A 13,334-nucleotide genomic window follows, 5' to 3' on the forward strand; every position below is an offset into this window, starting at 1 on the left:
ATCATTGTATTAAGCAGAACAGTTCTTTGTGCCAATGGAGCAGGCTGTCTGAAGATATTGGCTTCCTGAGACGAAATGCACCAAACATTGATGCTTTTTGTTTTTCTACTTCCTTTTGCAAAACTTAATTATGTTCTGCAAAAACAACAACCCATCTTTTTCCCCTTTTTCTCATTCCCATTTTCTCTTTCTCTTTCTATCTCCTCCACTTCCTGACTTGTTTCCTAACTTAAAATGTACCAAACGTTAATACTGTAACCCTTTTCCCTCTCCTATTGCAAAACTCATTAATCTTTTACAGGGCAGAGAACAAAAACAATAAAACCAAACCAAACACTGCAAATTAGCGATTGAAGACACAAAAAGCTTTAAGAATAAAGACTTCTACAAAGTAACTAGATACAAAATGAATACAATTTCCAAAATAACTGGATTCAGCATTAAATAAACCGAAAAGGGTGGATATGCCATAAAACCAAACGAAACGAAACGAAACCAAACGAAACGAAACCAAACGAAACCAAACCAAACACTACAAACTAGGGATTGAAGATACAAAGAGCTTGAAGAATAAAAACCTTCTACAAAATAACTCGGTCTGACATTAAATTTTAATCACAATGTAGTATCTGTTCTGGTACTACACTTCACCTTTTCTGTCTGCAGCCAATGGAGGAGAAATCCTTCATGAGAGAAAATTTTTATTTTTGTTCCTATCCAGAGTGCCCCTTTTTAGGGAGCTGGATTTTCCCCACATTAAAAACCGACCTTGTGTCTAACTCTGCCCTCGTGGGAAGGCAAGTAAATAGGAACAAGAATTTTTCCCATTTTTATCAAAATTACTTCACCATTCATTATTTATTTTATTGTGACGTAAGCATTGCCATGACGTCATATTTGCAAGCCAAATATTGGTCGCCTTACTAAAATTGTGTAACGTTGTAAAAAAACAAAAAGCAAAACAAAAAAACAAACAAAAAAAGAAACAAACATTTCATTGCTGAATTACTTTTAAGGAATTTTAAATGATTGGATTTCCATGAAAGGTCAGTAACGATTGTTATCATTATAATGTTTTTGTTTTATTTGCAATTTCGACTTTAATAGAAAAAAGAGTTCTTGGCCTTTAGGCCGAGATCAAGGTGTGGTATCTGTTTTGATGTTGCACTTCACTTTTTCACTTCACTTTTTTGGTCTCGGTTAGCGAAGGAGAAGTCCTTCATGACTGATATATATTTTATTTTTGTTACTAACCTGAGTGCCCCTTTTTGGGGAGCTAGTTTCTCCCCCCACCCCCATTAAAAAACCGAATTCGTATCCTACTTCTCCTCTCATTGTGAGGCAAGTAAATCTATATATCTATAAAAGTGAAATTGTGTGTGTGTGTGTATGTGTGTGTGTATGTGTGCGTGTATGTGCGTGTGTGTACATTTCTCTATGAAACTACTCTGTCAGTTTTCAGTCTACAGACTCAAGATTTGACATAAGAGGTATTGAGATTTGGGAAAATCTTTTAAACCAGTTTTCGGCCAGAAATTTGGCTGTCAAGAGGTCAAAGTTCAACGATTTGACCTTTGAAAACTCTACCAAACTCCTTCGAAAATTTGGGTCCAAACACTTGAAATTTTAGATGTAGGTTACCTGGACATGAGTCAAACTTTTAAATATATATACATATGCACATAAAGTTATGAATAGTACATAGGGCCCGAACAAAGCCAGGCTGAATTGCTTTTCTTATAATAAAAACAAAAATAGACGCAATATAGTGAATAAACATTAGAAAAAAGGGAGGAGGAACAAACATTTATCAAATAACTTTTACTAAATGCAAGAAAATTTACGTTTTTTTTATCTACCTGTATAAATTTCAAGTGTGAATACTTATTGTAAAAATTATTTTTACTCACAACAAGATATATGGCCACTTGGAACATTAGGGGCTACTACTGTGGGGAGTTGACCAGCAAGATGTTTGTTCACATTAGATTTAAACTTCTGCAAGTTATTAACGCCAGGGAAGCAGGAAACAGGGAGGGAATTCCACAGTCTAGTGTTTGAGGGAAAAAATTATTAAAGTAGAAGACTTTCGAGCATCTAGGGACCTCAATAGTGAAGGGTAAGATTTTGTTGCTTATTAGGTTAGTCGGGAGTATGTACGCCGATGGGGGCAAGAGTACTATAAGGTTATCAGGGCATATTTCGTAATACTTGTAAAACAGACAAGTAATATTCATTAAAATTAATATTAATTATCTATGAATTTGTTAGCGTCACTATTTTTTTGGCGTTTCTGCATTTACCGTGATTTCCAGGAAGTTGCCTCAGGCTCGTTCAGCAGCTAACGGTAATAACCAGAAAAGGTCGGCTGAGCTGAGCGTTCCTCAATTTTTAATGATCGCGCTGTGTGTTTTTAGCTAATACAGTTAATACAAATCTATGAAGGCTACTTTTTTTATAAATCGGGGGGGGGGGGATAAATAAATAAATAAATAAAATTTCAATTGCACAGGGTAGGTTTAGGGTTGAGTTAGGGTTAGATACATATTTATGATTTTATTTATTGTGTTTCCACGGTTTCATGATCAGCTGCTTCCGGTTATTACAGTCAGTGCAGAAATACCCTTTTTTGTACTATGACCGTCAATATTTTTTTTAGGTGTGTGTGAGTGTGTGTGTGTGAGGGGGATAATAGATAGGTGGGCGCCAATTTTAAGCTTAAAAGATAATGAAAATCTAAAAACAAACAAAAAGGGTTAGTAGAAGTTGTTGTTGCTGCTGTTGTTGTTGTTGTTGTTGTGTTGTTGTTGCTGCTGCTGCTGCTGTTGTTGTTGCTGTTGTTGTTGTTGTTGCTATTGTTGTTGTTGCTGCTGTTGTTGTTGTTGCTGCTGTTGTTGCTGTTGTTCGTCCACGTCACAGTGTTAACATGTTTTACACTGATTAATTTAAATTTTTCATTTAAGAATGGGTTTTTACACCAAAGCTAGGGAGCATAGTCAAAAGATCAATTAGATGGAAAATGTCTGGTGTAGAAGGTTTGCTTTGCCAAGCAGAATTGGCTTCTGGAGTACGGTGATGTTTTATTTGATTCCTAACGTTTGTTCAGCTTGGTTATGGTTGTTAACTATCATGGTCCCATAAGTGTATGAAAGAAACATGTAACTCATTATTTAGTCGAAAACAAAATATATTGAACAAAAAACCAAATACAACAAATAAAGAATTTGGTTATACGTCAGTCCGACTGCCAAGTGTGTATAATTTGTAAACAACACTGAGAGATTCTTTGAGTCTTTATAAATAGAAGAGTTTGTTATTATCCGGAAGTTGGGCATCACAGCATTAACCAAGGCAACATATCTTTGAACACATAACATTCATTTGATTTGTAGAAAGTTTTGAAAGGTATTATGTGTTGCCTGTAATTGTGTGATAATCGCCTCGAATGCGTAATGGGGACATTCATTACAGTGTAGTGAACTACTACTATGATGTTGCTACGGTATGCTTCCCTTATTTCTCTCTTTCTCTCTACTCTTCTACTTTTCCCTTCCTTTCTTCTCTCAACGTCACCAGAGGTTTCAGCCAATCGAAATAGAGGACTGTCCTGGAGGGAGATACAAAGAAGAAATCTGTCTCAGACATGCGGAAACGATAGAAGCATCAACTCACGATGAACCAGTTTCCCTGGGTAAAGACTTTTATCGAAGAAAATGTACCATCCTCTTTGTACCCCTATATCTTGGAAACCTTTATAAAACATCATCAATCCTAAAGTCTGGTCGCACTTAATTATAACCCGATGTCTTCTTTTCCACAACCGTTCTTTTTCACCACTCTTGTTCTCTCTCTAATTTCGGAGGTTCCCCAAAAAGGGGACCGACCGAAATGGTGACCCTTTTTCAAATGTCGTTAAAAGCTATGGCAACCGCCATAACAGAAGCCAAATGTTCTAATGGCGAAACTTCTGTAACAATCACATATTTTGATACACTGGATGCTTGTCCCCGCCATTGGCCAATCAGATGTCTTAGCGTAAGAATAAAGGAACTTGTTGGGCTACTTCTTACGGAGGCCCACATAGTCTGGCTTTCTTCCGCTTTTAATCAGTTGGCTTTTGAGGAAGGCATACTAACTAATTATTCTGTTGTTAGTTGTAGTAACAATACGAAGAGACACAACAATAATTAGGTGTATCAGAATTTTGGGGGAATTTTTGACACCCCTAACACGAAACTGCAAATAAAATATAAAAAAACATTCGTAATTTCTCTTTTAAAGGTGGGTTGTTTATTTTCTTTATGGATTATACTTCCAAAATAAACCATTAAAGTTGTATAAAAAGTAATAGAAATATTATTTTTTATTTTTAAAAAATATTTTTTTTACGTAATGAAATCAATTGAATTTTACGAGTTAAATATTTTTCAATTTTTAAACTTTACAAATCTATCAAAATTTTTCTATTGATTCAATTTTTACGATATTTTCAGAGTCAATGTGAAATTTTATGCTCTTTCCAATAAACTGATTATAATATTTTAAACAAACGTTTTTTTTTTAACCCCCCCCCTCATTTTGAAATGTCTATTTAAATTTAAATAATTAATTAATGTACCAAAGTTTTTTTATATATCACAAATTGAAGATAAAAGATCAATTAAATAATATATTCAAATTTAAAACAAACAAAAAAAGAAGTGTTTTTTAAAAATTTACCTGTAAAGTCCGAAGTTTAAAACTTTTTATTTTTTTTTAAAAACACGTTTTTTTTTTTTAAATGAAACCTTGGTCCTTGCTCCTTTAATTGAAAAAAAAATTAGGGGTTGAATTACATTTTTCGAGTAGTTATAAGCTTGGAAAGACAGGAGGTCGAATTATTCAATATTTTTTCACGCATTCGTAAAGTCAGTTTCTGACACACCTAAACAATAATTGCCCATGGTTGGCATGTGCTTGCTGTAGGGAAGCAGTGACGCGCAAACATGGAACTCTTTAGATACAAGAATAATACGATTATGCAAATTTAGGTGCTGTTAGGAGTTCAAGGTGGCAATATAAAAGATTTTGCTTGACAGCAATCTTTTGATTATTTGGATGCTGCCTTGTTTGTGATTTTATTGTTGTTTAGAAAGAAAAAAAATTGAAAAAGAAAAAAGCCCAAAAGACTACTTCTTAGGTGAGAAAGCGAACATCTTCATCATAGCAAAAAGAAAAAATACAAACAAATCTGACTTGAGTTTTTTGTTTTTAACTCGAAAAAATATACATGACTAAAATAGGAATTAATTGCCTTTTGGTCACTTAAATTATAGCCTAATTCAACTCACCATATAACCTATTTCAACAGTGACGGATTAAAATCTACATAGAAGAAGCATCCATTTTTGAAAAGATTTTGTCTGTTTTTTAATTCGTTTCCCACACAATCCAAAATCAAAGATATTTTTCTGTTAATCTTAAATGTTGTCTGTTGTCGCTTACTTATTTTATCCATGAGTTAGATTGATATTCTTGCTAATTATCTTGAATATAGAAGCAGATAGATATTCGAAAAAAATTAGGTGTTTTGATTTGTCAAGAAGAACTGCCTTGAAAAAGTTGAAAAAAAAAATCAAGGGAGCTAATTCATCGTCATAATGAACAAAAGGAAATAATGGTTTTAGAGAAAAAGGAAAATAACTTTAAAAAAAATAATACAACTTTTTTAGAGCATGTACACAAATAAGTAGATACCTGATTCCTTTAATAAGTTTCCAGACTTTTTTCATATGCCCACTTTTATTGATAGTACACACATGAAACTCTAGTTCCCTTTGAAGTAATCTCCTCTGGCTGTAATGCACTTGTTGTACCGTTCCAACAACTTTTGGAAGGCCCCATGGAAGTCCTCTTGTGTGAGCATGTCAATGACCCTGTAACACTGGCTGGCACTTGTCTTTATTATTAGTGGCAGTTGAAATGATAAAAGTAATACCAATGTTAACCTTTAAAAGGAAAGAACTTTATTTGCCTTTTTACATTTTGGAGTGAGTGCACCTCTTGTTAATAATGTTCGCCGGCAACGTACGTCTTGTTGGTTTGGTGGCTAAGAGTGTACTGGCTACTTTCCTGTCATGCTGGCTAGGGCTTGGTTAAGGAGAAAGAGAGAGAGAGAGAGAGAGAGAGAGAGAGAGAGAGAGGAGGGGGAAATGATGAGGGACGCTGGATAGCAGTTCTTGGTTTGTGTTTGGTTTATAAGAAGGAGAAAGAGAGGGGCTAAGGAGCTATTATTTTTGGGGAATGGTATTATTTTCGTCCTATTTCTTGGCTTTTAGGGGTGACTCAGGTCAGTCCTACAACCCTTATCACATCCTCTTTCATCTACTCAATTGTTTCATAATGACAGCCTCTAAGTTTTTCCTTAAGCTTAGTGAATAACTAAAAGTCACATGGAGCAAGGCCTGGACTATAGGGAGGGTGAGGAACTTTCTTGATGCCCATCTTGGTCTGTGATAAGAATGAAGTTGTGGACTGATGCATTTTCACAAATCTTTTGCATCTTCAATTCATCACGAACAATAGTGTACAGTTCCCACACTGACATCAAACCGTGCATTTATTTTCTCTATAGACACACGATAGTCCTTATCCATGAAATTCTTTATTTGGCCAATTAACTCTAGTCTTCTCACTTCCCTACTCACCCCACACCTCTTATCCCTCACAGACTCCCTGCTTTCCTTGAATCTTTTATGTCACTGAAAAACTGATGCTTGATTCATGCAAGATGGTCCAAAAGCAGTCTGAAGCATTCCAAACGTTTCTGTGTCATATTTTTCCAAGTTCAAAAACAGAATTTTATTGCATATTGTTCTTCTAAAGTGTCCTCACATCTAGATTGCATTTTTGAAATTTGCCAGCTGTGACAATCAGGCTTTAGTAGGGTGTATTCCAATTCCTGCTGTAGCTGTTCATTTGAACATGCAATCATAAAAATTGCTCAGTTATCTCATAAGATGTATAGCAACAACATACTGAATTTTCAAGAGTCTATGACAATTTTAAATGCATGTAATAAAATGTCTGGAAACTTATTAAAGGCATCTTGCACTCTTAGCTTTATTTGAAAATCAATATTTTGATTTTCGAATTTCAGTTTAATAACAAAGAAGCACCAAAAAATATATTGTCCGAAATGAGTGCCAAGATGATGACATTGGAATGGTTGGCTAAACATGGTCTACTTACCAATAGTCTAATGTACAATAAATATCCCGGCCATTTTGTTTTCTATTTATTTAATTTATTTTAATTAAGTATATTAACTTTTTTTTTAATTTATATTTTTTTAAAACTATGTTAAATAAAGACTTGCTCATCCGTTTCCATTTATTTAATTAATCTTAATTTTTTATATTAAAACATATTTTTTCTTTCAATATTAATTATTTCTATAAATAGATATATTTAATTTATTTTGAAAAGGTGCTTATTTAGAATTACACTTAGTTAAAAAAAATGGATTTGATGACGTCACGTAATCAATGTTGAATGTTACTGAGGTCTCTGTCCATCTGCATCTCTCATTTCTCACCTTGTAAAACTAAATTAAGAAGAAAATAATTATTAGTTGTTAGTTTCTCTCTCCATATATAAATTTTCTCTAAAAAAAAAAACTTGAAAAATAAAGTTTCCTTGTGTTTTTCATGCATGGAAAATTTATTTGTGTTAGTTAAACAGATGAACGGCAACCACTAGACAACACACGACCACACATGAAACGTGTTGAAGATGAAAAGAAACAACAATTCAGAGAATTAAAAAAGGAAACAGCACATATGTATTAAAACCTTTTATTTATTTGGTTTTTTGATTGCTCATCGATGAGAACATAACAGAATGAAAACAGCTTCGTCCCTATTATTTGGATTTTTCAAACTACTGTTCTCATCTTCAGTGTTATTTTCAGAACGTTGCTGTTGATGTAACCTCCGACCTTCTTTAGGTATAACTTGTTGAACTCAGTTATTGCCATCTTAAAGCTGAAATCTTCAGTATAGCCATTTCTTTCATTAATATATTTATGTGGTTTCCTTGTATATTTTTTCTAGTATTTTTAAAATATTTTTTACTAGCAGGCCGCCCGGCATTGTCTGGTTGTAAAATATGCTTTAATATGATATTTTGATTAATGCAGATTTCGTATTTATTATTATATTGGACCCAATATATAGTAATGATTTAAAAAGTTAAAAACTGACTCAGCGCCACTACCAAGAATCAAAACCAAAACGTTTAGTTTAGGATTTACTTTTTCCTTTAACGTTAATGCCCGAGCTATGAAGACATGTTTGCTGCAAGGTTAAAAATTAAAACATGAACCAATAGTTATTATGTTATGCATGCATATTCGTAATGTCATCGTTCGACCTTCACCTGACAAACTCCAATTTTTAATTTTAAACACTTTTGTACCGGTGTTCCCCAGCTAAAACCCAAATATAAAATTTCGTATAGGTTCAAATACCCTGTATATTAAGTATCATGTCTGTAGACCAAAAACTGACAGAGGAGTTTGGTAGGCAAAATTTTTTAAACAAATATATATACGCATACATAAATATACATAGAAAGAGGTTTGTGTTTACTATAACCTTTTTACGTAAATATTATACAAGTATAAATCATGTAGAATATCTGCATGAATATAATTAAACGTAATAGTTAACTAAAGATGATTATCGCATAAGAAAACCGAAAAAAAAAAAACCTAATAGGGAATTAATTAAAATGAATGTTTCAAAGAATATGCAAATTAGCTAGATCTTTTGCTTGTGAATGCAATTTTATGGCCCACATATAGCAAAGTTGTATTCTATTTTTAAATAAACAGAAAAAAGGTTTTTAATATGAATATCAGTACAGAAAAAAAAAAGAAACATTTATAGGAGTACAGATTGTTGCAATTATTATTTTTTTATGTTTGTTATGCGGACATTTTATTTACATTTTTTTAGATGAGGATTGATTATTCATATTTGGATTCTTCGGACTACTGTTCTCATCTTGATTGTTATTTTCACAACGTTTCAGTCAATGTAACCTCCGATCTTCTTCAGGTGTATCTTGTCGAACTCGAGAATCTGCACAGAATTTCAATCAAAACCGCTTATTTAATGCAGATGTAGAACAACTGATGCAGTGTAACATTTTTTGATAATCACCAAAATGTCAAGGGGAATAACGAATTATGTTGTTTGCATAGTGGATAAAGTAGATAAAATGCAGTTGTAAGCTACATTTTTCTGGAGGTTGAAGGCTCAACCCTCGGTGCAGGTGACACTCAAAATACAATTCTGAATGAATTAGGTTTTCTAATCAGTCATGGCTGACAGAACGAGAGCATGCTACCTCCGTGGATTAAATAAACGGTTATATTTGAAATTCCATGCAAATTTCTGAGTTTGACAGAAAAATTTTAAAATTTGACAAACAGGAAACTTTGAAACGTTGTAAAAATATCACTGAAGTTAAGAACAGCAGTCCGAAGAATCCAAACAATATAAATGATCAATTCTTGTCTCAAATTTTATTTTATTTTTTTTTTTTTTACATAGGAGTCACCACTTATCAAGGCCCGGAGGCCATTCGAGAATAAGGGTTAATGAGTATACATTAGTCAATGGGATTATAGCGTAGTAATCATAAGTAGTGGAAATTTTGTAAATTGGATTACTTAGGAGAACGGTTCCTCAAGAACTTGTTTATGTTGGACTTGAAGTCAATCAAATTGTAGTCAGCTGAAAAGCAGGTAAATGAAAGAGAGTTCCGCAGGTGTGCAGTTCTAAGAAAGAAGCTTTGTTCAATTGAAAAATGTTTTTTTTCTAAAAGTAAAAATTCTTACTATTTCAGATTTCCTAACGGTGATGGGTGGTTGTGTATTCAGCAGTCATCCGGAAGCACAGTACCGGTACCCGTATTCTGAACGCTGCCCTCTCTTGGATTACTCACCGCAGCAACTGGAACTTATGGCTGAGACTTTTAAGTGCAACCAACATGCTGAAAAAATTGGGAGTGATATTTGCTTAGTTTTCCCAGATGTTTTAATTCCCGCTCATTTGTCCGTTTTGGCATCCAAAAGTGAAATCTTCAAGATTCTAGCCGAGTCATTGTCAGACACTAAAAAGATCCGTTACATCAAAGTGGATGGCGTCCGTTCAACGATATTTGAAACAATCCTAGAATTCATTTATACTGGTAAGAAATTTATTTGACGATGTATTCTATAAAATTTTTTAAAATCAGACTGGGATCTTATGCTGTTCTGAATATATTAATGAGCTAAGTTTTAAAATATATGCAAAAATCGGGAATTTAGTACAGAATCGGGAAAAATATTGGAATCATCCCATCACTACATGAAACCAACAAAACTGAAACATCAAAATTGTAAGTTAACTAAAAACCTGACCCCCCCCCCCGCAAAAAACAAAAACAAAATAAAATTGGAATCAATTCATGTAAGCGTGGCACACAAAATAACACACATGTTATCATATTAGTATATAGATGATGATGATGATGATGATGATGAAAAAAAAGAAGAATGGAATAAAAATCTTAGAAGTATCTCTAGTAAGATATTTTGGATAATTCATAGGCTAGACAAAAGAAGAAATCAAGTACTAGGAAACTAATGATCATACTCATTAGTTATTATCAGTCATTATTGAGATTAAGCCTTCCTTTCATTGCTTATAAAAAAAAATTTTCATACATGATTATTCTTTCTTTTCTGAATTATTACCAGTGATTATTAAGATTAAACCTTTCTTTTTTGCACATAAAAATAAATTTGCATATGTGATTATTGGATACACAGTTTTATTATGTAGGTAATAATAATGATTGTTTATTTAGCAACAGGTGTATTCCCGTCTGAAAATTACCTTTGAAGATGCTCTTTGCAGGTGTCTGCATTAAATAATCAGATTTCCTTTCCAGCAAGCTGTATATCCATATCAATCACTCTGGTTTTTATTTCTTCCGGCCAGGTGCATGTCTATGTTAAGTAGGTTTTTATTTATTATTGTGAAGTAGTTTGTGAGTAAGTGTAATTCACTGTTTGTTTGTCATATATTAATTATTTAACGTTCGTAGAAAATATATTCACAGAATAATTAGTTTTTTGCTGTCGTCAATGTTTTGCACTGCCAGTTGCTTTAAAATTTGTTGATTTAAAGCAGTCATCAACCTGATTAAAGACTTCTTGTGTATTTTTAAAAAATTACTCAAACAAATGTTAAGACACAAATATGGAAAAACTAGCAAGGATACCCAACGTTGCCTAGGATTGAATAAGGATCAACAAATCTTCCACACTTCCAATACTTTTTATTGTCATCAAAATTGGTGAAATCATTCATTTTTCAATCAAATCGATTAATTGCCTGCTCTAGTTGGGGACCCTCTGCGGTGCACAGGGAGAAAACTTTACATGCCTTCCCGCAGCGACTTAGTCCGCAATACAGTGTAGTCTATATTGCACTGTAGAGAACCTACTGTTGATTTTATAAAATTATTTTTTTATGTATAATGGCTTGAATGAAAGTTTAAAATGAAAAAGAAGTCAAGTAATAAGGATTTAATTGTTTTGTAAACAGAAACATTCTTTCGATTACAACCCTATTTTATCAAATAGCCTACTGTTGATTTTATATGCCCAACCTTTCTGCTTGTGCGGCGGTGATAAAACTTCTGAAGTGTTAAATCGAATTCTTCCTTTTTTAATCAGATTTTTCAATTATTAATTAATGATTTTCGTTACTTATCAGATACAAAACATATCTAAGATCACTCTGAGACACATAAAGTATATTTGTGTAAAATTTCATAAAAAATAGTTGTTTATTTCTAAAAATTTATTTGAACAAGTCTTAAAACACAAATATTAAGAAATAAGTGGGCGAAAATAATTCTATGGAGGTTAACAATATAAAAGATAAAGGATTTATTTAACAATTTTAAAGCTGAAGGAATTACTATAAATGTGGAAGATTTAATCGTCTGTTGCTAAGCCAATTTCGATAGGATTTTTCTATTTTGAATTTCCTGGTTTGTTATTATCGTCTACGTTATTCAGGGGCAGATAATTCGGAGCAGATCAACAATGATTCAAAGTATCCCTTGAGATAAATTTAGGATACAAAGAGTTATTTCCCCTGAAACAGTCATTTTAAAAACTCATCAAATATGAAGAAATGAGTGAATGAAAAGGATTCTATAAAGACCAACATTATAAAATATCAACAACTGTACAACTGAGAGAATTGCTATGAATAAAGAAGGTTGAATCGTTAGTAACGTTCTCCATTTCAGTTTTTTCCCTGTTTTGTGTCGTCATATAACCAGGACAGAGGCAAGAAACGGTGAAAGATAATTTCAGCCTAAAAAGAGTTATTTCCCTTTAAGCATTATTTCCGATTATTATTATAATGTAGAGATGAGAAACACAGAGACAATCACATAAACGCTTCTTGGCCTTTTGGTCAAGATCAAAGTGTAGTATCTGTTCTTCAGATGCTGCACTTCCATTTCTTGTTCTCTTTCGGTGGAGGAGAAATCCTTCACGACTGAGACAATTTTTATTTTTGTACCTTTTCTCCACGTTAAAAAACGACCCTGGTGTCTAACTCTGTCCCGTGGGGAGGCATAGTAAATAGGTACATCAACTAATTAATACATAACTACTTTTGAAAACCTCAAGGGAGAGAACTCAGTATAAGTGCACGCAATAACTTCCTTTTTATTTGTTTTGATGAATGTGGCCTTTTTTTTATGGCAAAGCAACTCTTTTTGTAAAAGTTTTTATGCTTCAAATTCTTTATATTTTCAAATATTTAATCATGGTGTTTGGTTTGGTTGTTTTGTTTTATGACATATCAACCCTTTTCAGTTTTTTTTATCTGGTCATTTTGGTAAAAGATATGTTTTTGCTTTAAGTTCTTTATATCTTCAAATAATACTCATAGTGTTTAATTGTTTTGTAAAGGAAAACTGCTGTTTTTGGCTTTGCAGAACATGATTGAGTTTTGTAAAAAGAAAAGAAAACAAAAACAATAGCATCAATGTTTGGTGCATTTGAGGTCAGGAAGCTGGTATCTTCAGACAACCTGATCTGATAACACTAATTTAATGAGTAAGTGAAAACAACTCGGTTCTAACAGTTTTCTTAACCAGCTTAAGTATTTTCAGAAAAAACTGAATAATATATGCCAGTGCCAATAACATAGCCGAAAGAAAAAGTAAAAAAAAAAAACAAACAAACAAAAAAACAACGATATGTCAGACAG

General features: G+C 32.9%; 1 protein-coding gene and 1 pseudogene across 1 annotated transcript in view; both read left to right on the forward strand.

The window, feature by feature from the left end:
* Window positions 1-914: 914 nt before the first annotated feature.
* LOC145260194 (uncharacterized) overlaps window positions 915-13,334 on the forward strand; it is a 60,257-nt gene continuing 47,837 nt past the window's right edge. The window contains exons 1-2 of the mRNA XM_080118017.1: window positions 915-1,046; window positions 9,895-10,239. Of these exons, the coding sequence (XP_079974143.1) occupies window positions 1,040-1,046; window positions 9,895-10,239 (352 nt within the window). The 5' untranslated portion in view covers window positions 915-1,039. The remainder of the gene's footprint in view (window positions 1,047-9,894; window positions 10,240-13,334) is intronic.
* On the forward strand, window positions 12,511-12,733 carry LOC145260816 (U2 spliceosomal RNA; annotated as a pseudogene).

Source organism: Euprymna scolopes, chromosome 36, assembly GCF_053919585.1.
Source record: "Euprymna scolopes isolate OS-2025 chromosome 36, ASM5391958v1, whole genome shotgun sequence".
NCBI lineage: Eukaryota > Metazoa > Mollusca > Cephalopoda > Sepiida > Sepiolidae > Euprymna > Euprymna scolopes.